General features: G+C 39.3%; 1 protein-coding gene across 3 annotated transcripts; it reads right to left on the reverse strand.

Annotated features, from left to right (window-relative positions):
• eloal (elongin A, like) lies at window positions 1-26,350 on the reverse strand. 3 transcript variants are annotated; one of them, XM_084391576.1, is made up of 11 exons: window positions 26,205-26,350; window positions 23,653-23,709; window positions 23,443-23,555; window positions 22,723-23,335; window positions 22,167-22,269; window positions 21,913-22,077; window positions 21,742-21,839; window positions 19,005-19,185; window positions 14,988-15,111; window positions 12,292-12,416; window positions 1-308 (listed from the first exon to the last, which is right to left on the reverse strand). In XM_084391576.1, exons 1-11 carry the CDS (start codon window positions 26,274-26,276, stop codon window positions 247-249), a joined length of 1,713 nt encoding a protein of 570 aa, XP_084247702.1. In that variant the 5' UTR covers window positions 26,277-26,350; the 3' UTR covers window positions 1-246. The 3 variants fall into 3 exon arrangements, with proteins under 3 accessions (XP_084247702.1, XP_084247703.1, XP_084247701.1); XM_084391577.1 differs by having other exon boundaries at window positions 12,292-12,413; window positions 26,205-26,321; XM_084391575.1 differs by having other exon boundaries at window positions 12,292-12,434; window positions 26,205-26,321.
• Window positions 26,351-26,510: the final 160 nt, after the last annotated feature.

A 26,510-nucleotide genomic window follows, 5' to 3' on the forward strand; every position in this document is an offset into this window, starting at 1 on the left:
CTGGTTCTTATAGTTTTAATTTCAGAATTTAAATTGTGTCTGTCATGAGAGAAAAAAAAAAACAATACAAAGAGATAGTCTGATTTCAAAGTGCAATTATTGTTTATACAAATAAGTACTATGTTGATCATCCTGTGAAATTCCAAATAACATTGAAAAATATATAGATAAATGTTTCCAAACTATTTATCAGATAAGTGTGGTCCAGGGAATGTATATCTCAGCAATATCCCGTATAATCTCTGTTCATCTGCGGCTGATCTGCTTTCTGAAGGCCTTCAGGGATTTGGCCATCATGGGCGCCACTCCTGTCAACATACAAGACAAACTCACATCACTGAGAAATACAGGACAAACTCAAACCTCTGAGAAATACAGGACAAACTCACATCACTGAGAAATACGGGACAAACTCGCACCGCTGAGAAATACGGGACAAACTCGCACCGCTGAGAAATACGGGACAAACTCGCACCGCTGAGTGAAACAAATCACTGAGAAAAACAGGACAAACTCACTGAGAAATACAGGACAAACTCACATCACTGAGAAATACAGGACAAACTCACTGAGAAATACGGGACAAACTCAAACCACTGAGAAATACGGGACAAACTCACTGAGAAATACGGGACAAACTCACATCACTGAGAAATACAGACAAACTCACTGAGAAATACGGGACAAACTCACGTCACTGAGAAATACAGGACAAACTCACTGAGAAATACGGGACAAACTCACGTCACTGAGAAATACAGGACAAACTCACTGAGAAATACGGGACAAACTCACTGAGAAATACGGGACAAACTCAAACCACTGAGAAATACGGGACAAACTCACTGAGAAATACGGGACAAACTCAAACCACTGAGAAATACAGGACAAACTCACTGAGAAATACGGGACAAACTCAAACCACTGAGAAATACGGGACAAACTCACTGAGAAATACGGGACAAACTCAAACCACTGAGAAATACAGGACAAACTCACTGAGAAATACGGGACAAACTCACGTCACTGAGAAATACAGGACAAACTCACTGAGAAATACGGGACAAACTCACTGAGAAATACGGGACAAACTCAAACCACTGAGAAATACGGGACAAACTCACTGAGAAATACGGGACAAACTCAAACCACTGAGAAATACAGGACAAACTCACTGAGAAATACGGGACAAACTCACTGAGAAATACGGGACAAACTCAAACCACTGAGAAATACGGGACAAACTCAAACCACTGAGAAATACGGGACAAACTCACTGAGAAATACAGGACAAACTCACATCACTGAGAAATACAGGACAAACTCACTGAGAAATACGGGACAAACTCAAACCACTGAGAAATACGGGACAAACTCACTGAGAAATACGGGACAAACTCACGTCACTGAGAAATACAGGACAAACTCACTGAGAAATACGGGACAAACTCACGTCACTGAGAAATACAGGACAAACTCACTGAGAAATACGGGACAAACTCACTGAGAAATACGGGACAAACTCAAACCACTGAGAAATACGGGACAAACTCACTGAGAAATACGGGACAAACTCAAACCACTGAGAAATACAGGACAAACTCACTGAGAAATACGGGACAAACTCACTGAGAAATACGGGACAAACTCAAACCACTGAGAAATACGGGACAAACTCACTGAGAAATACGGGACAAACTCAAACCACTGAGAAATACAGGACAAACTCACTGAGAAATACGGGACAAACTCACTGAGAAATACGGGACAAACTCAAACCACTGAGAAATACGGGACAAACTCACTGAGAAATACGGGACAAACTCACTGAGAAATACGGGACAAACTCAAACCACTGAGAAATACAGGACAAACTCACTGAGAAATACGGGACAAACTCACTGAGAAATACGGGACAAACTCACTGAGAAATACGGGACAAACTCAAACCACTGAGAAATACAGGACAAACTCACTGAGAAATACGGGACAAACTCACTGAGAAATACGGGACAAACTCAAACCACTGAGAAATACGGGACAAACTCACTGAGAAATACGGGACAAACTCACTGAGAAATACGGGACAAACTCAAACCACTGAGAAATACGGGACAAACTCACTGAGAAATACGGGACAAACTCACTGAGAAATACGGGACAAACTCACTGAGAAATACGGGACAAACTCAAACCACTGAGAAATACAGGACAAACTCACTGAGAAATACGGGACAAACTCACTGAGAAATACGGGACAAACTCAAACCACTGAGAAATACGGGACAAACTCAAACCACTGAGAAATACGGGACAAACTCACTGAGAAATACGGGACAAACTCAAACCACTGAGAAATACAGGACAAACTCACTGAGAAATACGGGACAAACTCAAACCACTGAGAAATACAGGACAAACTCACTGAGAAATACGGGACAAACTCACTGAGAAATACGGGACAAACTCAAACCACTGAGAAATACGGGACAAACTCACGTCACTGAGAAATACAGGACAAACTCACTGAGAAATACGGGACAAACTCACGTCACTGAGAAATACAGGACAAACTCACTGAGAAATACGGGACAAACTCACTGAGAAATACAGGACAAACTCACTGAGAAATACGGGACAAACTCACGTCACTGAGAAATACAGGACAAACTCACTGAGAAATACGGGACAAACTCACTGAGAAATACGGGACAAACTCAAACCACTGAGAAATACGGGACAAACTCACTGAGAAATACGGGACAAACTCACATCACTGAGAAATACAGGACAAACTCACTGAGAAATACGGGACAAACTCACATCACTGAGAAATACAGGACAAACTCACTGAGAAATACGGGACAAACTCACTGAGAAATACGGGACAAACTCAAACCACTGAGAAATACGGGACAAACTCACTGAGAAATACGGGACAAAGTCAAACCACTGAGAAATACGGGACAAACTCACGTCACTGAGAAATACAGGACAAACTCACATCACTGAGAAATACAGGACAAACTCACTGAGAAATACGGGACAAACTCACATCACTGAGAAATACAGGACAAACTCACTGAGAAATACGGGACAAACTCACATCACTGAGAAATATAGGACAAACTCACTGAGAAATACGGGACAAACTCACATCACTGAGAAATACAGGACAAACTCACTGAGAAATACGGGACAAACTCAAACCACTGAGAAATACGGGACAAACTCACTGAGAAATACGCGACAAACTCAAACCACTGAGAAATACGGGACAAACTCACTGAGAAATACGGGACAAACTCAAACCACTGAGAAATACGGGACAAACTCACATCACTGAGAAATACGGGACAAACTCACGTCACTGAGAAATACAGGACAAACTCACATCACTGAGAAATACAGGACAAACTCAAACCACTGAGAAATACGGGACAAACTCACTGAGAAATACGCGACAAACTCAAACCACTGAGAAATACGGGACAAACTCACTGAGAAATACGGGACAAACTCAAACCACTGAGAAATACGGGACAAACTCAAATCACTGAGAAATACAGGACAAACTCACTGAGAAATACGGGACAAACTCACATCACTGAGAAATACAGGACAAACTCACTGAGAAATACAGGACAAACTCACTGAGAAATACGGGACAAACTCACTGAGAAATACGGGACAAACTCAAACCACTGAGAAATACGGGACAAACTCACTGAGAAATACGGGACAAACTCAAACCACTGAGAAATACAGGACAAACTCACTGAGAAATACGGGACAAACTCAAACCACTGAGAAATACGGGACAAACTCACATCACTGAGAAATACGGGACAAACTCACATCACTGAGAAATACAGGACAAACTCACATCACTGAGAAATACAGGACAAACTCACATCACTGAGAAATACAGGACAAACTCACTGAGAAATACAGGACAAACTCAAACCACTGAGAAATACGGGACAAACTCACATCACTGAGAAATACGGGACAAACTCACTGAGAAATACGGGACAAACTCACTGAGAAATACGGGACAAACTCACATCACTGAGAAATACAGGACAAACTCACATCACTGAGAAATACAGGACAAACTCACTGAGAAATACAGGACAAACTCAAACCACTGAGAAATACGGGACAAACTCACATCACTGAGAAATACAGGACAAACTCACTGAGAAATACGGGACAAACTCACTGAGAAATACGGGACAAACTCAAACCACTGAGAAATACGGGACAAACTCACTGAGAAATACAGGACAAACTCACTGAGAAATACGGGACAAACTCACGTCACTGAGAAATACAGGACAAACTCACTGAGAAATACGGGACAAACTCACATCACTGAAAAATACGGGACAAACTCACATCACTGAAAAATACGGGACAAACTCACGTCACTGAGAAATACAGGACAAACTCACTGAGAAATACGGGACAAACTCACTGAGAAATACGGGACAAACTCACTGAGAAATACGGGACAAACTCACTGAGAAATACGGGACAAACTCACTGAGAAATACAGGACAAACTCACTGAGAAATACGGGACAAACTCACGTCACTGAGAAATACAGGACAAACTCACTGAGAAATACGGGACAAACTCACTGAGAAATACGGGACAAACTCACGTCACTGAGAAATACAGGACAAACTCACTGAGAAATACGGGACAAACTCACTGAGAAATACGGGACAAACTCACTGAGAAATACGGGACAAACTCACTGAGAAATACAGGACAAACTCACTGAGAAATACGGGACAAACTCACGTCACTGAGAAATACAGGACAAACTCACTGAGAAATACGGGACAAACTCACTGAGAAATACGGGACAAACTCACATCACTGAGAAATACGGGACAAACTCACTGAGAAATACGGGACAAACTCACTGAGAAATACAGGACAAACTCACTGAGAAATACGGGACAAACTCACGTCACTGAGAAATACGGGACAAACTCACTGAGAAATACGGGACAAACTCACTGAGAAATACGGGACAAACTCACTGAGAAATACGGGACAAACTCACTGAGAAATACGGGACAAACTCACATCACTGAGAAATACAGGACAAACTCACTGAGAAATACGGGACAAATCACTGAGAAATACAGGACAAACTCACTGAGAAATACGGGACAAACTCACGTCACTGAGAAATACAGGACAAACTCACTGAGAAATACGGGACAAACTCACTGAGAAATACGGGACAAACTCACATCACTGAGAAATACGGGACAAACTCACTGAGAAATACGGGACAAACTCACTGAGAAATACAGGACAAACTCACTGAGAAATACGGGACAAACTCACTGAGAAATACGGGACAAACTCACTGAGAAATACGGGACAAACTCACTGAGAAATACGGGACAAACTCACATCACTGAGAAATACAGGACAAACTCACTGAGAAATACGGGACAAACTCACTGAGAAATACAGGACAAACTCACTGAGAAATACGGGACAAACTCACGTCACTGAGAAATACAGGACAAACTCACTGAGAAATACGGGACAAACTCACTGAGAAATACGGGACAAACTCACATCACTGAGAAATACGGGACAAACTCACTGAGAAATACGGGACAAACTCACTGAGAAATACAGGACAAACTCACTGAGAAATACGGGACAAACTCACGTCACTGAGAAATACAGGACAAACTCACTGAGAAATACGGGACAAACTCACTGAGAAATACGGGACAAACTCGCACCGCTGAGAAATACGGGACAAACTCGCACCGCTGAGAAATACGGGACAAACTCGCACCGCTGAGAAATACGGGACAAACTCGCACCGCTGAGTGAAACAAATCACTGAGAAAAACAGGACAAACTCACTGAGAAATACGGGACAAACTCACATCACTGAGAAATACAGGACAAACTCACTGAGAAATACGGGACAAACTCAAACCACTGAGAAATACGGGACAAACTCACTGAGAAATACGGGACAAACTCAAACCACTGAGAAATACGGGACAAACTCACTGAGAAATACGGGACAAACTCAAACCACTGAGAAATACGGGACAAACTCACTGAGAAATACGCGACAAACTCAAACCACTGAGAAATACGGGACAAACTCACTGAGAAATACGGGACAAACTCACTGAGAAATACGGGACAAACTCAAACCACTGAGAAATACGGGCCAAACTCACATCACTGAGAAATACAGGACAAACTCACTGAGAAATACGGGACAAACTCAAACCACTGAGAAATACGGGACAAACTCAAGTCACTGAGAAATACAGGACAAACTCACTGAGAAATACGGGACAAACTCACATCACTGAGAAATACAGGACAAACTCACTGAGAAATACGGGACAAACTCAAACCACTGAGAAATACAGGACAAACTCACTGAGAAATACGGGACAAACTCAAACCACTGAGAAATATGGGACAAACTCACTGAGAAATACGGGACAAACTCAAACCACTGAGAAATACAGGACAAACTCACTGAGAAATACGGGACAAACTCAAACCACTGAGAAATACGGGACAAACTCACATCACTGAGAAATACAGGACAAACTCACGTCACTGAGAAATACAGGACAAACTCACATCACTGAGAAATACAGGACAAACTCACTGAGAAATACAGGACAAACTCAAACCACTGAGAAATACGGGACAAACTCAAACCACTGAGAAATACGGGACAAACTCACTGAGAAATACGGGACAAACTCACTGAGAAATACAGGACAAACTCACTGAGAAATACGGGACAAACTCACGTCACTGAGAAATACAGGACAAACTCACTGAGAAATACGGGACAAACTCGCACCGCTGAGAAATACGGGACAAACTCGCACCGCTGAGAAATACGGGACAAACTCACGTCACTGAGAAAAACAGGACAAACTCACTGAGAAATACAGGACAAACTCACTGAGAAATACGGGACAAACTCACTGAGAAATACGGGACAAACTCACATCACTGAGAAATACAGGACAAACTCACTGAGAAATACGGGACAAACTCACGTCACTGAGAAATACAGGACAAACTCACTGAGAAATACGGGACAAACTCACATCACTGAGAAATACAGGACAAACTCACTGAGAAATACAGGACAAACTCAAACCACTGAGAAATACAGGACAAACTCAAACCACTGAGAAATACGGGACAAACTCACTGAGAAATACGGGACAAACTCAAACCACTGAGAAATACGGGACAAACTCACATCACTGAGAAATACAGGACAAACTCACTGAGAAATACGGGACAAACTCACATCACTGAGAAATACGGGACAAACTCACTGAGAAATACGGGACAAACTCACTGAGAAATACGGGACAAACTCACTGAGAAATACAGGACAAACTCACTGAGAAATACGGGACAAACTCACGTCACTGAGAAATACAGGACAAACTCACTGAGAAATACGGGACAAACTCACATCACTGAGAAATACGGGACAAACTCACTGAGAAATACGGGACAAACTCACGTCACTGAGAAATACAGGACAAACTCACTGAGAAATACGGGACAAACTCACATCACTGAGAAATACGGGACAAACTCACTGAGAAATACGGGACAAACTCACTGAGAAATACGGGACAAACTCACTGAGAAATACGGGACAAACTCACTGAGAAATACAGGACAAACTCACTGAGAAATACAGGACAAACTCACGTCACTGAGAAATACAGGACAAACTCACTGAGAAATACGGGACAAACTCACTGAGAAATACGGGACAAACTCACATCACTGAGAAATACGGGACAAACTCACTGAGAAATACGGGACAAACTCACTGAGAAATACAGGACAAACTCACTGAGAAATACGGGACAAACTCACGTCACTGAGAAATACAGGACAAACTCACTGAGAAATACGGGACAAACTCACTGAGAAATACGGGACAAACTCGCACCGCTGAGAAATACGGGACAAACTCGCACCGCTGAGTGAAACAAATCACTGAGAAAAACAGGACAAACTCACTGAGAAATACAGGACAAACTCACTGAGAAATACGGGACAAACTCACATCACTGAGAAATACAGGACAAACTCACTGAGAAATACGGGACAAACTCACTGAGAAATACGGGACAAACTCACGTCACTGAGAAATACAGGACAAACTCACTGAGAAATACGGGACAAACTCACATCACTGAGAAATACAGGACAAACTCACTGAGAAATACAGGACAAACTCAAACCACTGAGAAATACGGGACAAACTCAAACCACTGAGAAATACGGGACAAACTCACTGAGAAATACGGGACAAACTCAAACCACTGAGAAATACGGGACAAACTCACATCACTGAGAAATACAGGACAAACTCACGTCACTGAGAAATACAGGACAAACTCACATCACTGAGAAATACGGGACAAACTCACTGAGAAATACGGGACAAACTCACATCACTGAGAAATACAGGACAAACTCACTGAGAAATACGGGACAAACTCACATCACTGAGAAATACGGGACAAACTCACTGAGAAATACGGGACAAACTCACATCACTGAGAAATACAGGACAAACTCACATCACTGAGAAATACAGGACAAACTCACTGAGAAATACAGGACAAACTCAAACCACTGAGAAATACGGGCAGGGGCGTCAAACTGGGGGTAAAACCAGTACTGATTACCAGGGCCCCAAGGGGAGAGAGGGCCCTTGAAAAGTCTGGAATATATTTTATTTTACCTGTATATTTTCATTTCCTAATTAAATTTCCTAATGAATGTCAGATGAAATGTAAAGTTAGTGTATTGGCTGAATAACTTGGTTGATTGACTGACTGGTCCCACTCCTTGCTAATGTGCTAAATGGTTTAGTCCATCTGCACGCATTTTGTTTATGTTAGTTAGTTGAGCATCTGGTGGAGTGCAAACTTCTGCTGTAGAAAGCCAACTCAGGCCACCAAAAAAGAAATGAAAGACAGGAGAAGGAAAGAAAACAAAATGAGGGGAAACAATTGGTAACTGACTTCTTTTCAAAGAAAGGTGAGCACAAACTAGAACACGAAATCTATAGTGCTAAACTGCTTGAATATCTCCACGATCGTTTGTGCTAAAAATGAACTGAGACGACCCATTGAAAGAGCAGAACACACTTTCAGATGATCATTTGGTTAGGCTATACATGTAATCTGAGGTAAAGGCTAAATAAATAAACTGTACACTAACAATGCTGTTTGTATAAAACATTATAGTAGCCTAAATTGAAACCCGTTTATTAATAGGCTATAATATCTAAAATTAACAATTTTATAGCCTACATTGGGTGTTATACAAAAAAAATATTGTAATATAATTTAGCTTAACCTTAGTAACCACAGTAAAGTAGGCTAGAGAATGTTGGGAAAGGAGGTTTGAAATGTGTGTAGACATATGCACACACGACAAATTATCGGGGGTTGAGGAACATGGGAGCCCATCAGGACTGCCTATGCATAGCACAAAATCCTGGGCCCTACGCCCCTGAATACTAGCCTGGGTGCCAGCCCGAACCCCGCCCACAATATTTTTTGGTCGGGAAGTTCGGTCTGGACTCGGTCCGTTGAGGAGCTATTATGCCCGAACAAAAATTGTTCGGACCAATCAAATTGTCAGGGCGGGCTTTATACGATGATGGACAGATAAGCAACGGTAACGTCATCATCCACGTCATCAACGAGCGCTTGGGTTGAATTCAAATGACTGCCGCTGAAGAATTGAGATTTCACGAGTTCACGCTTACAAATAAGTCAGATAGAATAAATGCATATTTGGCGTGCTGTCTGAGGAGAGGCTTTGCGGGCTCGGTATTCGGCCCGAACGCAAAGTACTCCCCCCGTATTCCTGGCTGTGGAAGAACAAGCCAAGAGTGAGTGCAGGGATGCTGAAAACTGTCATGTTAGGTGAGTTGACCGAGTGAATAAATATATGCTTTCCTCTCATGCTGATAGACGGTTGATTGGATTGATTATTTGAATGTGCTCCTCCTGAAATTTGTTTATAAAACATCATGTGTAGATTCCGCCATCGCGTCTGTTATAGAAGATATCGACAGCGCATTAATTTTAAAAGAGGAACAGAGAACCGCGATCGGAAACATGAATGAAAAACATACGTCACTTACTCCGTTGCTCTGATTGGTTGTAGGTCTATCCAATTGAGTGCAGAGGAATTTTTTTTCCTGGTTCGGTTGAAACACGCCCCATAATCAAAGCTCAATGGAGAAGTATCAGACTCACATTCTGACTAGAATTGAGTATGACGACGTCAGGCTACCTGAATACAGGACAAACTCAAACCAGAGAAATACGGGACAAACTCAAACCAGAGAAATACGGGACAAACTCGCACCGCTGAGAAATACGGGACAAACTCACATCACTGAGAAACACGGGACAAACTCAAACCAGAGAAATACGGGACAAACTCAAACCAGAGAAATACGGGACAAACTCGCATCACTGAGAAATACAGGACAAACTCACATCACTGAGAAATACAGGACAAACTCACATCACTGAGAAATACAGGACAAACTCACATCACTGAGAAATACGGGACAAACTCAAACCTCTGAGAAATACAGGACAAACTCACATCACTGAGAAATACAGGACAAACTCACATCACTGAGAAATACGGGACAAACTCACATCACTGAGAAATACGGGACAAACTCAAACCTCTGAGAAATACGGGACAAACTCACATCACTGAGAAATACAGGACAAACTCACATCACTGAGAAATATGGGACAAACTCAAACCTCTGAGAAATACAGGACAAACTCACATCACTGAGAAATACAGGACAAACTCACTGAGAAATACAGGACAAACTCACATCACTGAGAAATACAGGACAAACTCACTGAGAAATACAGGACAAACTCACATCACTGAGAAATACAGGACAAACTCTCTATTCCATCTACATTTAATGTTAAAAGCTTTCAATAAATACACTACTAGTCCAAAGTTTTTGATCTGTAAGATTTTTAATGTTTTTAAAAGAAGTCTCTTCTGCTCACCAAGACTGCATTTGATTAAAAATACAGAAAATAGAAAAACTAAAATTGTGAAATATTATTCCAATGTAAAACAGCCGTTTTCTATGTGAATATACAGTAAAGTGTAATTTATTCCTGTGATCAAAGCTGAATTTTCAGCATCATTACTCCAGTCTTCAGTGTCACATGATCCTTCACAAATCAGTATAATATGATGATTTGATGTTCAAGAAACATTTCTACTTAAAAAACTTTTTTTAAGTACAGTAAAAAAAAAAAAAAAGATGCATTAAATGAGGCATTAGAGTAACAGTAAAGACATTAATGTTACAAAAGATTCCATTTCAAATAAATGCTGTTCATTTGAACTTTCTATTCAAAGAATCCTGAGAACAAAATCACGGTTTCCACAAAAATATTTAGTAGCGAAAACGGTTTTCAACATTGATAATAAATAACCATTATAAATAAATGAGGACCAATAATAATTGAGGTTCAAACTATCATATTAGAATATTTCTGAAGGATCATGTGACAATGAATATTCACTGAAAATTCAGCTTTGATCACAGGAATAAATTATATTTTACTAAATATTCACATAGAAATCAAATCAGTCACATTAAATAGTAACATTTCACAATATTGCCGTTTTTACTATATTCCGTATCAAATAAATGAAGCCTTGGTGAGCAGAAGAGACTTCTTTCAGAAACATTTAAAATTATTCAAAATTTTACCAATAATGCACAAATTACTGCAATTAGGACAATTAAAAAATATATATATTTCTTAGTGTTTTTTATATTATTTCCAGTCCAAATATCTAAATATTATCAAAAATCCAGATGCCTTTACTAGATGAGTAAAATAGAAAGATATTTTGTCTAGTTTTCTGAATAAATAAACAAGCAAAATGATCTACCAATTGTGTAAGAAAAATTCTCTTGTTTCTGTTTGAATTAAGATTATTTTCATTTAAAACCCCTTTTTTCCCCCCAGAAAACAAAACAATATTTCATACTATTTTACTCATCTTGTAATGCATCTCGATGTAAGAATGTTTAGATATTTGGAAAGACTTTGGTTTAGACTGGAAACAAGACAAAAACAGTAAGAAAAGCATTTTTCTGAAGTGTAACAGTATTCGCACATGTGTGTCAGAAGTGAAACTCACGCTTGATCTTGCGGGGGTCCTGGGCCTGACCGGAGCTGGAGCCGGAGCCGGAGCTGGTGTTGGTTGAGGCTTTTACAGCCTCACTGAAGCCGGATCTTCCCCGGATCTCAACCGGCTTCACGCTACTGTGGGATGAAGCGACACTGAAGGACATTTATCTGTCGGTGACGAGCGTCACACTGACTAGAGGAAGGGAAAACCCTTCATTCACACATGACTGAAATCTTTCCAGCAGAACCGCTCTGGCCCGAATTTATCAAGCTTCTCAACGTGCCATTTTAGTCTTAAGTTTGAAAGGAGGAGTACATTTCATGAATTCTCAGCACTTAAAAGTATAAAAACAAGTTTTCAAATGTCTTAAAGCGTTAGTTCACCCAAAAATGAAAACTCTGTCAGTAATTACTCTCCCTCATGTTGTTCAACCCCGTAAGACTTTCGTTCATCTTCAGAACACAAATGAAGATATTTCTGATTAAATCTGAGAGCTGTCTCACTCCTCCATAGGCTTCTCTGTTATTGAAACTTGCCGGTCCAGAAAGTTAGTAAAGACATCGTTAAAATAGTCCAAGGCTCATCCTTAAGTTTATCAAGCGACAAGAATACTTTTTGTGAGCAAAAATAAGACTTTATTAGACTCTTAATTTTCTCTTAAAGTTCACGAGACGCATGCGCGAGAACTGAGATGACGACGCAGATGGGTCTCGATGTAGTGTTTAAAATGGTTCTAAAGTGTGCATTTCCTACGTGAGAAACCGTAAAAGTGCCTTACCAATGCCGCAAAATTAATGGCTTACCTTTCACACTTTCCCATCAAATGATTGTGAGCGTCATCTTCTCAGTTCTCGCGCATGCGTCTCGTGAACTCACACAGAAGAAAATGAAGAGTTGAATAAAGTTTTATTTTTGTGCATACAAAGTATTCTCATCACTTGATAAACTTAAGGTTGAGCCACTGTAGTCACTCTGACTATTTTAACGATGTCTTTACTAACTTTCTGGACCGGCAAGTTTCAATAACAGAGAAGCATATGGAGGAGTGAGACAGCTCTCAGATTTAATCAGAAATATCTTCATTTGTGTTCTGAAGATGAACGAAAGTCTTACGGGGTTGGAGCAACATGAGCGAGAGTAATTACTGACAGAGTTTTCATTTTTGGGTGAACTAACCCTTTAAAGCTAAGAATCCCTCTTACTCCCCCAGGTAAGACAGCTCGAGAGGTCTCTCTAGTGGTTGTGAGTTGCCAGCAGGAGCTTGTGATGGAGACAGAGACGAGTGGATCTTTCTGGAGAGGAAGAATGAGTCTGAAATGTTTGACGACGAGCAGTCCATCAAACTGAGCATCATGTCAGCGCTGGGTAATGTTGGGCTGAAGCTTTTATAACATGTTTTCACTGTTCCACTAATTCAGAAAGCAGTCGCACTTCTTTCTCCCGCCAGTTCGGTTTTCTTTTGTTATCCATGGTGTCGGATTATATCATCTAGGCTATATCAGTGAACACTTAACACACCGGTTTAAAATGTGTAATTAAGACATGGTGGAAAACGTGTTTCTCTTTCATTTCCAATGTGTATATCAATGTATTCTCTTGAAAATTATTTATTTGTCAAATGTGTTGAATGTAAACTCTCAGGAATTACACCATTCAATGTGAATTTATCCGAGAATATTCTTAAATAAGGAAATCTATTCAGTGATTGGTCCATGCCTATGTCGTCATCCAAAACCCCGTTTGTGGCACAGCAAAGTGTTGTGAATCACTTAAGATTTAGTCCTACACTTCACTTAAAGGGGACATATCATGAAAATCGGACTTTTTCCGTGTTTAAGTGCTATAATCGGGTCGCCTGTGCTTCTACAAACCCAGAAAACGTGAAAAGTGAAACTCCGATCAGATTTCGCTCTCCTTCTGACGTATGAAGAGGATCTTATTATAATATTACCGGCCCTTAATCTGCACGTTTACACACACGACAAGAGACAACAGAGACCAGTTCTAACGCAATGGCAGAAGATCCAGCAGAGCCTGAAGCTGTTCTGTGGTTGAGCACAGACGAGCACTGAACACTATTGACCAGAACATGTCACCGCTGTCTTATAAACACCTCAGGAACTGTGGACACTTGTGGAGAAGTGAAACATGATGATGAGATGATCAATGTAACTCCACAACAACTACAGAAATGTCTCCACTAACATCCAGAAACTCTTCCTGAGTCTCTCCGTAAGGCTGCACTCGCTCCTGGTTATTCTGGGATTCTGGATGAGTGAGATTGGCCTGTGTTGTTATCGCCGGAGTTTCTGAAGCTCGTGTAAAGACTCCGCCCTCTTCTGAACGGAGGCGGAGCTGAAGCTCGTGTAAAGACTCCGCCCTCTTCTGAACAGAGGCGGAGCTAAAGCTCATTTGCATTTAAAGGGACGCACAACCTCACACCCTAAAATGTTTGTCCTCACACCCTAAAAGGGGCAAATTTGACAAGCTGTAATAAATTATCTGGGGGAATTTTGAGCTGACATTTCACAGACACATTCTGGGGACACCATAGATTTATATGACATCTTGTGGAAAGGGGCATAATATGTCACCTTTAAATACAGCCGAGATGCTTGATAACAAACTTTTAAGAGCAGCTTTGAGCCAAGAATGTTTTAACTATTAAGTCGATTGAGTTGTTGTGAGTAATTCTCTGAACGGACCTGGTTCTGTCTGTCGGGTGAGCTTGTGTCACGGGGCCGGCCGTGCCGTGAATCTCCTGCTGGATACGCACGTTTCTCGGAGGCTTAGCAGCAGAGTGAATAAACGCCATCTTCACCTGCCTTCCTGAGAGAGAGAGAGAGAGAGAGAGAGAGAGAGAGAGAGAGAGAGAGAGAGAGAGAGAGAGAGAGAGAGAGAGAGAGAGAGAGAGAGAGAGAGAGAGAGAGAGAGAGAGAGAGAGAGAGAGAGAGAGAGAGAGAGAGAGAGAGAGAGAGAGAGAGAGAGAGAGAGAGAGAGAGAGAGAGAGAGAGAGAGAGAGAGAGAGGAGAAAAAAAAAAAAAGAGTTGCACATGATCAAAATGTTTTGTTCTCTATGTGACCGCAGCGTGAAAACCGTTATAATGCTGGACTTACACAGGCCGTCACAAAACGTGTCCTAAATTTGAACCGGATGCAAAGCTATGGAAGCTTGTTTCCAACATGGAATAAAAAATAAAAAGGATAACTGGGACTTTTGATCTTGAATATACGGATTTATTGCTCTACTTGCAATTGCGAGTTCACAATTCTGAGGAAAAGTGAGATGAAGAGTTGCCCAAGATGGCTGCTGTGACCCCATATATGTGGAAAATCATTGCGCAAAGAATCAAATGTGCCAAAACAGCCCTTTTGTGTTAACGTAGATGCAAAAGAAAGATTGAAGGCATTATTCTAATTATTCATTATTAATCTATTAGAGCTGCATGATTTTGTAAAATTGAGATCATGATTCTGAATAGACAAAGAAGCAAAATAACATGTACTTTACTAGAGGTTCTGACTACATGTTTATTGCTGTAGTCCATTTAAAAATATATTTAATTCATTTGTATGAATTTTCAAAACAAGATTGGGTGTAACTTCCGTTAAGCTGTAACCAATCAGTGAAAGGCTCGCTCTATGAACACGTTTAAAGTGTCCCAATGAGATGACATTAATCTACTCACCCTTCAGCCATCCAACATTAAAAGGACATTTAAAAGTGTAAAAGCATCAACAGGGGATTTCAACAGATCAAATCACCCGCGCGAGTCTTTCCACAGCAATAACGGACGGGTTAGATATCACTGTAGATATCACTGTATATCTTTATTATGTAACTTATGTTGCCTTAATCAAAAATGTTCATTAACTTCAGCATTACGTGACACTATTTAAAGTGATTTCCATAATTTTGTCAGATTATAAATTGCATTTACCTGTGAAAACAAATCTGGAAACAGACGAGAGGATTTGAGGAGAATAACGAGAGATTCTTCGTGTATTCCAGTGAATTATTAATGGAATATATCGTACATTAAATTCGGGAGAACAGTCCACAAATGTGCAGGATATGTTGACCTTTTTCATACTTTTACAGCGGATTGTAAAGGGAAAAAAGAAAATAATCACGAGGAAAAGAAGCAGCGACTGAAAAGAGCTCTTGCCGTAGATATTCTCGTTATAACGTCACGTTAAAATACCAAGTACGACGTTATTCTCATGATGTCGGAACATAAATCATGAAGGGAAACTGACGATCAGCTTTATTTGTACGGCAAACTTATGATTTGAAATGATTCGTTTCAGTCTTTTTGAATGGAAGTTCCCCAAACCGGAAGTGCCTCCCATAATTCAACACGCAGTGAACGTTTGATTATATCAGAACTTTAAACTTTTATCCCAGTACTTTCGTCATACTAGAAACAATATTTCTGTGTGGTTGAAAAGACTGTTTGTGAAGCGGTTTCATATCCATTCATGACAACGGCTCTCTCTGGATCAGAACACAGATCTGAATGTTCCTGTGATCAGACTTATCACAGGTTTAACAGAAAGAGCCGAATCTCTGTGGTTCAGGAATAAGATCATGTGTGTGTTTGAATCGAGATGGCGATCTGTTAACGATTAATCGAGCAGATCCAGGATCTGTCCACTCTGGGTTTTGCCATTAACCCCTCAGTCACAGTTGCTCTTTAAGTCTATTCATAGCGTGAGCAGACAGATGGTCAGAGACGACCCGCATTTATGAGCCATCAAGCACACTTCGAGAGAAGGCTTACATATTACACTTACACATTATCTCCCAACAGTTAGTGAACGTCTGTCAGTACTGAGTTAGATATCAGCCGACAGTCTACAGGAGGACGAAGCAACTTTGAAGTATGAACTCAAATCAGCTAGCATGACGGATTTATAGACCAAGAGTTTAATTTATAGACCTATTTAATGTTTGCAAACAGCGATGACGTTTTAGTGGGCGGAAAATGACAGTTCTGCAGGAGCAATCTGTGCAAGCCACGGAATAAATGAACAAGTTAATTTCGAGTTTTTATCTTACAATTCAGACTTTTTCTTACAAATCCGAGTTTATATCTCACAATTCTTAGAAGGATAACCAGAATTGTGAGATGTACTCGTTATTCTGTCTTTTTTCCTCAGATTTGCATGTTTATATCCCACAATTCTGACTTTTTTACCTTCAGAATTGTGATATAAAGTCACAATTGCGAGTAATAAAGCCCGAACTGGGAGATATAAACACGCAAATGCAAGAAAAAGTCAAGAATTGTGAGATAAAAATGTTACAGGCCATGTTTAAAAGTTATGTTAAATGATATAGGTTTAAATATTATTTCATGCTGTAACTGCTATGCATATATTTCTCCTAAGAACTGCGTATGTGAATATTACATAGACTTACGGTTTACATCAAATTCAGGCTGTAATAGTAGACTAATCATTGCAGGTTTCATCAGTCCAGACTTACAACATAAACGTCTGTGTTTCGCTTCAAAGTGTGTCTTCAACGACGGAATTAAACGAAGACTGTATTTTTTGCATATCGATTCTGACATACAACGAAACATTTCTCTCCTATTCTGTGGATTTTGCCCATTTTCCTCCACTGGTAACCGCTATTGTTCTGCCACCACTATCCGCACGCGCAGCTGAAAGTTATGGAATGACAAACCTGACATAATAATAAATGAATAAATAAATACATAAATAAATATACGAAGAAATGTAAAAAAACTAAGATAAATTAGTATTTATACTTTTATTTCCTTATTTATGTATAATTGTATTTTTTTCCCACATTTTTTTTTCCATTTATTTATTTATGCATTCATTTATTTAGACATTTCTACATTTCTTCCTCTGTATGCTAATGAGGGGGGCGTGTTTTACCTCAGACATTAGCAATCGAGCTCAGAGTGGCTGAAGCTTTGAGGCCACAGTAGGCGTGTTTCCATTACAGATTTGCGCAAAACTTTTGCGTTTTTTTCTAAATGTCGACAAAAAACTAAATGACGACGTTTCCATTAACCGATGTTATGCGACTAAAACTTCTCGCAATAAGTAAATCCAAAAACCATGGCAACGGACGTTGCTAGGATTATGTATATCCCAGCTACTGCACTGGCCATTATCATTAATCAAAGGAGACGTATGTGTGTTTTCCAAGCATTAACGGTAAGGAACGACCCTTATAGGCTACTTGAGCGGCACATATGAGGAGTTTCTGGGTGTTTCTCCCTCAGATCTGCTTCGAGGTCTTGATTGTGGCATTTATTTGAGGTTTAGAATCCATTATTCCTGTAATTCTTCTGTCTTTTATGAGTTTAATAAAGAACACTGTCTCGTATTCTGTCCAAACACACCGTGTCGTCTACGTCAGGTGACTGTAAATGCGCAAAAACTGTTTCCATTGCAGTTTTGCGAAATATTTCTTTTTCGAATTGCCTGAAAAAACCTCCTCATGCGAACGGGAAAACTTGTTTGCGATAAATGAGAGTTTTTGCGAAATTGACCCGTTTCCATTGGGCGTATTTTCAATTCGCAATTTCAATTTGCGCAATTTGAAGGGTAATGGAAACGTGGCTAGTGACACCTTGTGGTTTGACCAAACGTGATGCGTAAGCTTCAGCAAGTGACGTAACGGTGACGTCGACTCCAGATTGGTCAGTACAGATTGAGCACGACGAGAACGCCACTACCTTTGGGCTTCCCGGAGTGAGCGGAGACGATGCTCTTGGTGAGCAGCTGTAGTTTTCTCTCCCTCTCCTCGGACATGCGCAGGTACATCTCTCTCCAGGACTCGTACTCCTCCAGCTGGGCGTTTCTGAAGTCTTTCACACAGTGTCTCTCCCACAGGTGGTCCGTCTCCCCAACATACACCTGGGGCAGAACACACGTTTGGGCACAAATAAATACATTCTGGAAAAAGTAGGAACAAGAAAAAGCTTCCACACACCATGTATTAATAATGTTTTTGTGCTCATGTTTTGAGAACAGCATTAAAGACCAGATCAATTATGTTGCTGGAATCACATTTGTTCATAACTTTACAGTTAGCTGGTTTATTAGTATGGTAGGATAAAAAATAAATAAAAAAATAAAAAAAAAGGGTTAATTAAACCTTTGGAAACTCCATAACGACACTTATTCGACTGTATATTTCTCATGATATTTTTTAACTAAAGGCTTACACTTATGCATATGCTTTCAATCTGTTTTATAGGCAAATAATTGTGCCTACACACATTTTCCTTTACAAAATTGAAAAAAAAATTGATGAATTGGACAAAAAAAAAAAGGGTAAAGTTTTAGAAAACTTTAATTTGGTGTTCACTAGATATATAGCTCTATTCAGAAATAATTAATCATTCTAGAACAGATTTTTTTGTGAATCTGTATAGAAAAACAAATTAAAAGTATAGATAAATACAATAGAACAAAGATACAAATGAAATAAACAGTGCGTTATGTTTTTCAGGTAAGTTTCCAGGTAAAGAAATTTAATAATCAAATGTAAAATAACACTGTATAGTCTTTTACTGTATGAATTTAATATAATTAGTCTTTATTACATCTACAAAATCTATTACATTCTTTTTGCATTTTGTGGTTTAACATTAATGACAGACGGCAGCAGGAATATTAGACTGTCACTTTAAGACTCCTCCTCCTGAAGTGATTTGAGCGATCGGATTTAAATCTGTCTCGTAAGAGTTTCGGAGGGCATTAACAGCTGGTCTTTCACCATCAGATAAAACACATAAGTGACCAGGTGTAAACAAGCCCATAAAACATGCAAAACCCGATTACAGTGGACGGACTGAAACGGATTTCCAGAAACGTGCTTTGAATAGGATTGGAAACCCTAATTTTGCTGTTCAAACTTGTTAAATATGATTGGATTCCTATCAGATACACTACTGGTCAAAAGTTTTAGATCGGTAAGATTTTTAATGTTTTTAAAAGAAGTCTCTTCTGCTCACCAAGGCTGCATTAATTGATTAAAAATACAAACAAAAACAGTAATATTGTGAAATATTATTACAGTGTAAATCAGCTGTTTTCTATGTGAATATACAGTAAAGTGTAATTTATTCCTGTGATCAAAGCTGAATTTTCAGCATCATTACTCCAGTCTTCAGTGTCACATGATCCTTCAGAAATCACTCTAATATGATGATTTGATGCTCAAGAAACATTTATGATTATTATTAATGTTGAAAACAGTTTTTTACATTTTTATTTCATGATGCTATGATGAATAGAAAGTTCAAAAGAACAGCATTTATCTGAAATCTAAAGCTTTTGTAACATTAAACACTACCGTTCAAAAGTTTGGGGTCAGTAATCAAATAAATCAATACTTTTATTCATCAAGGATGAGTTAAACTGATCAAAAGTTACAGTAAAGACATTTATAATGTTAGAAAATATTCTATTTCAAATAAATGCTGTTCTTTTGAACTTTCTATTCAAAGAATACAAAAAAAGAATTTTAAAAAAAGGTACACAACTGTTTCAACATTGAAAATAATAATGAATGTTTTTTGAGCATCAAATCATCACATTATACTGATTTCTGAAGGATCATGTGACACTGAAGACTGGAGTAATGATGCTGAACATTCAGCTTTGATCACAGGAGTAGATTACAGTTTAAAATATATTAAAATAGAAAACATTATCAAATAAATGCAGTCTTGGTGAGCAGAAGAGACTTCTTTTAAAAACATTTTTAAAAAATCTTACCGATCTAAAACTTTTGACCAGTAGTGCACAAAACTGGATTTGGACTGGCAGTCTGAACACAGTAGTCCACATCTGAAGTGGATCAAAACCTTTCATCAAAACATTTCATCAAAGCTATACATGAATTTTGAACAATATCTGTTCTTGTCTTAGGACAACTTTGATGAACTGTTTTGATCCACTTCAAATGTTGACTACTGTATATAAAAAAATTAAGTTAAAAAACAAAAGTTGCATCCAAAAGCTCAGTGTACATTTATTTCTCATGATCTTTTAGAATTAAAGGCTTACACTTGTGCTTGCAATTTGTTTTGTAGACAAATGAACTGTGCTTACAACCATTTTACTTCACAGAATAAAAAAAACTAAATAAATTAGACAAAAAAACAAAAAAGAAGTTAAAATATAAAAAAAAAAAAAATTTAACCTTTAAATTTCTTTAAATGTGTTTTATAGACAAATAATTGTGCCTTACACACATTTTTCTTTACAAAAATGGAAAAAAAATGGATGAATTGGACAAAAAAAAAGGGTACATTTTTAGAAAACTTTAATTTGTTCTTCACTACATATATAGCTCTACTTGAAAATATGATTCACACACTTTCATTGATGTTATTTCATAGATTTGATGACTTCACTATTATTCTAAAACATTAAAATCCTAATAAAAAGAATTCTTCTTACTGGATTGAACTCCTCGATGCGGAGGAGTTGCTCCGGCTTGCATCGCTCCAGCACCGGCTCCAAGATCTCAAACGGCACTCCTCCGATCTCATAGAGCGCTGCGAAACACACACCGGCTTTAAAAGCAGACTCACCTCGCGCACGAGTAACATCAGGAGGAGGATTACGTACAGTCGATGTTGTTCTGCAGCGCTCGGATACACTGCTGGTACAGCGTCATCATCGAAGGCAGAAACATCATCTTACTCCCAGAATACACTTGCATCTTATTCTTCAGCCTCTGGCCGATGAAGACCGGAGCCTCTTCCTCACACACTTCACTCGTCTTTCTGTCAGCTGGGTGTATGAGGAACAAAACACAATGTTTTATGGGATCATCCAGCTATAGAGTGAGAACACACTGTAGATGCAGAGCTTCGACCCACCTTTCTTTTCACTGAAGTACTGATACTGAGACACATCCTCACATTCAGGAAAACTCGTTGGCAAAGGAACGTTTAACAAGTCCATCACGGACCGCTCGGGAACCTGGAGTTAAAGGGAGAGTTCGCTCAAACATAGCTCATGTTAAACCTGTGTGTGGACTATAAACCCCAACATGACCTCACACATCTAGCCCCGGTTCCACAGACAGGGTTTAGATGAAGCCAGGGTTAGGCCTTAGTTCAGTTAAGTAGCTTTTATAAACGTGCCTTAGAAACAGATGGATGGATGGATGGATGGATGGATGGATGGATGGATGGATGGATGGATGGATGGATGGATGGATGGATGGATGGATGGATGGATGGATGGATGGATGGATGGATGGATGGATGGATGGATGGATGGATGGATGGATGGATGGATGGATGGATGGATGGATGGATGGATGGATGGATGGATGGATGGATGGATGGATGGATGGATGTAAAATGTGTGTTTTGGAGAATTATACTTTTAAAGAACAAAACAAAAGGCCAGTTTGGTAACAAAAGGTACCGTCGTCCTTGGCTCTTCTTCCACAGTCTTGCTGGCCTTCAGAGACACACAGGACTGGTCTGTGTGTGCAGGCTTGAGTCTCTTCTTCTGGCTCCGGGCCGCGCTGGCGGCTCTCCTGCGTTTGCTGGTCTGCAGGTCGTAGCTCAGGTAGGCTTCGAACGACATGGAGGGCGTTTCAAAGCCGCCGTCCATCGGTCTCTCTCTCTCCATCGACACGGATCCGTCTCCGGCCTTCTCACGCTTGCACGAGTCTCCACTCTTCTCTCTCTGCGTCTGAGAGGCTTTCAAGGGTTTTTCAAGTTTTGTGTTCTGCTGTTTTTTAGCTATGCCAGAGACCTTCTTGGTCTTCTCCTTGCCGTGGCCCGAGTCCTGATTCACACTCGAATCTTGTTGCGGCTCATCCTTTTTTTCCCCATTCAAGTAGAGTTTGGATTTACTGGGCTTGATTTTTTCTTTTTTGTCAACGGTATGTGATATTTTCTTCTCAGCGCTGGAATTGTCCACTCTTGGCCTCTTTCTAGAGTTCGTGCTCTCCGAGAGACGGCTGTTCTCCTGAACTTCTCCACCGAGCGGCTCGTTTTGGCTCAGGCTTTCCTCAGGCTTTCCTCTCGAACTGCAACACAAACAAAACCAAAACAAGAGAAGAGACTAAGAGTACAACACGCCACATGGAAAACGGCACTTGAATAAAAATGAGGGTCGATTACAGATTTTTAAGACCTTAAAGAGTCTTTTGGAACGAGCGCTTTCCATCGATCCACCAATATTTTTGCCAGCTTTCCCGCCTCATCATGCTTCCGGAAAGAGTTGACCACTTTTCCAATTCCAGTTTCCTGAAATATAAACATTGAAGGTTCAGATAAGATCAGTCACAAGAGGAAAATAACTAGAGAGTTAAATATGATTCATAAAAATACATTCATCTCTTACAGAGAGGATTTCAAGTGTAATGTCCAATGCTTCAAGTTTCTTCAAGATTTTCAGCAGCTGAAATGGAAAAGGTCAATTAAACAAAGCAAGACAAATAATTCACTGATTTTGGGCAAAACTTTGCCTATTTTTCCAATTCATGAGCTGGAATTTCAATTCCAACGAGCTGGTGGATTAGACTTGGGATAAAAGGAGGATTAATGCTGGTGTGGTAGCTGTTGTTTCAACAAAACTGGCCAGAACGAAACTTCTTGGTAGTTCTGGTTAAGATTGCCAGCTTGCAAACCTATTTCATGTTGTTTGGCTCCATTTTTGTAAACCAAGTAAATCAGAGCATTCTGGGAAATGAAGTGTTCTTCCGCCATGGTCCGTAAAATGAAAGTTAAAGACATGTAAATTAAATGGCGTTTCATACATTATGGTATATAACCTGTTTGTCAATGTTTGTACACTAGCGTTGAAATGTTTGAGATGTTTTTGAAAGAAGTCTCTTCTGCGCACCAAAGCTGCATTTATTTGCTCAAAAATACAATTAAAGCAGTGAAATATTATTACCATTTTAAGTATCGGTTTTCTATGTGAATATATAGTCAAGTGTAATTTATTGCTGTGATCAAAGCTGAATTTTCAGCATCATTACTCCAGTCTTCAGTGTCACATGATCCTTCAGAAATCAGTATAATATGATGATCAAGAAACATTTATGATTATTATCAACAGTTGTGTAAAAAATATTTCAGGATTCTTTGATGAATATAAAGTTCAAAAGAACAGCATTTATCTGAAATACAAGCTTTTGGAAAATTATAAATGTCTTTACTGTCACTTTAATGCAAAATTATTAATTTCTTTAAAATAAATAAATAAACAAATCATACTGACCCCAAATTTTGAACGGTAGTGTATAACGTTACAAAAGCTTTCAATTTCAGGAAAATGCGTTTCTTTTCAACATTCTATTCAAGTTTTTTCAAATGTTCTTGAATCTTGATCATTAAATCCACATATTATACTGATTTCTGAAGGATCATGTGACACTGAAGACTGGAGTAATGATGCTGAAAATTCAGCTTTGATCACAGGAATAAATTACACTTTACTATATATATTCACATAGAAAACAGTTACTTTAAATAGTAATAATATCACAATATTACTGTTTTTATTGTATTTTTGATCAAATGCAGCCTTGGTGAGCAGAAGATACTTCTTTAAAAAAAAAAAAACACTTACTGATGTAAAACGTAGCATGGTAGCATGCACACATAAACATGATTTCTGAAGGATCATGTGACACTGAAGAGGTCATAAATGATGTTACTGTATCAATCAAACAGAAATGAGAACTTCTAAACATGGTAAAAGAAGTCCCACCCATTTCCACACGGCCATCTAATAATCTGAATCTGCTGAGCGAGGGCTTTCTCGGGTCAGGCGCTATATATGGAGAACCCTTAGCTTTAGCCGAGGCACTATAAATGGGCCATGCAATAACACTTCAACACACGCCCAATATTCACATCATGGTTGTAAAACACTGCGCATGTGCAACTGAAGGGTCGATGAACTGTGCAATCACCTTAAACAAAATACTTTAGCAAACTACTCTCATTTTACATATTAAATAAAGTACTTTAATGATGCACTATAAAAAAAAAATTAAAACAACAAAATATTGCATAGCAAGTTGTTTAAACAACATAAGCATTGGCCAAACCGGCTGACAGTCAACATGAGAGACAACTGCAGGATTATTTATAGAAAGACCCTCTCAAACACCTCCCTCTTTCAACAGCTGCTGACATCCACAGCTCACCATTACTTTTATTTCACTACCATTTCTGTGCAAACACAGTAGTCAACATCTGAAGTGGATCAAAAAAAGTTCATCAAAGTCGTCCTAAGACATGTGTCATTGGTATTGGTATATAACATTGGTATTGTTAAAGATTCATGTATCAAAGGTTTTGATCCACTTCAAATGTTGACTACTGTATAACAGCCTTAAAACAGCAAAAAGGATCACAAAAACATATGGACTATAAAAAAAATAACTACAAAAAATAAATATATTATTGTTGCATTTGGGTCCTTTGCTTTCTTAAAGCAAACACTGCACAGGCATTTAAAGCAATGGTTTTCAATAATTAATCAAGCTTTAGGCTTAACTTTAGGCTAGTTGTTATACAAGCATTACTGATATTATAGGTTATGTATTTGGTTATGTAAACAAAAAAGCAAACATGGAAATGGTAACATAAGACACGTGACTAATCGCCCCAACCTCACATGAAAAATATTCCTCAGCAGTTCAAAAATGAACCTTCATTATTACATAGTTTCTAAAGACTTGTTTAAATGCATCCCAGTCGTCAGCTGCTACCCAACAGCTCTCACACACCTGGACTAGTTTTCATTAAAGTGTTCATTTGCTTAAACCCAGGCCTGCCGTTCCTCAGATCAAGCCTGAGTGACAACTTGCCCCAGAGGCTTTATCTTCCAGCCTGTTTACATTGAGCATAGCGATTCAAACTGTGTGTGTTGAATCCTACCGTGTGTCCTTCACCGGATTCTTTCAGCTGATGCTTTAATTGCAAAACCTTTTTCACATCAGCTTCGGCCATGTCAGCTCCTCACACGCACGCGCATTTCATGCACTTATTAAAGCCTCGCCATATTTCTTTCGTCACCTTTATATGGGCGGAGACGATGTAAGAGTGGATGTGGAGTTTCATCACCTTGTTGGACAGCATATTCTATAGATTCTAGAACCCGCGCGCGAGCTTTCGGATAAAACACTCCACAAACACAAGCAAGCACACTTTTAAACACTGATCACTGAATGTAAGCGATAATTT

Source organism: Rutilus rutilus (genome assembly GCF_951802725.1).
Source record: "Rutilus rutilus genome assembly, chromosome: 20".
Taxonomy (NCBI): Eukaryota; Metazoa; Chordata; class Actinopteri; order Cypriniformes; family Leuciscidae; genus Rutilus; species Rutilus rutilus.

Coding starts and splice junctions, on each gene's coding strand:
- eloal (XM_084391575.1), bottom strand. CDS start 26,276: ATGGCCGAAGCTGATGTGAAAAAGGTTTTGCAATTAAAGCATCAGCTG. Junction 23,336..23,442: donor GTTCCAAAAGACTCTTTAAG/GTCTTAAAAATC, acceptor TTTGTGTTGCAG/TTCGAGAGGAAAGCCTGAGG. Junction 309..12,291: donor GGACCCCCGCAAGATCAAGC/GTGAGTTTCACT, acceptor GTATGTTGACAG/GAGTGGCGCCCATGATGGCC.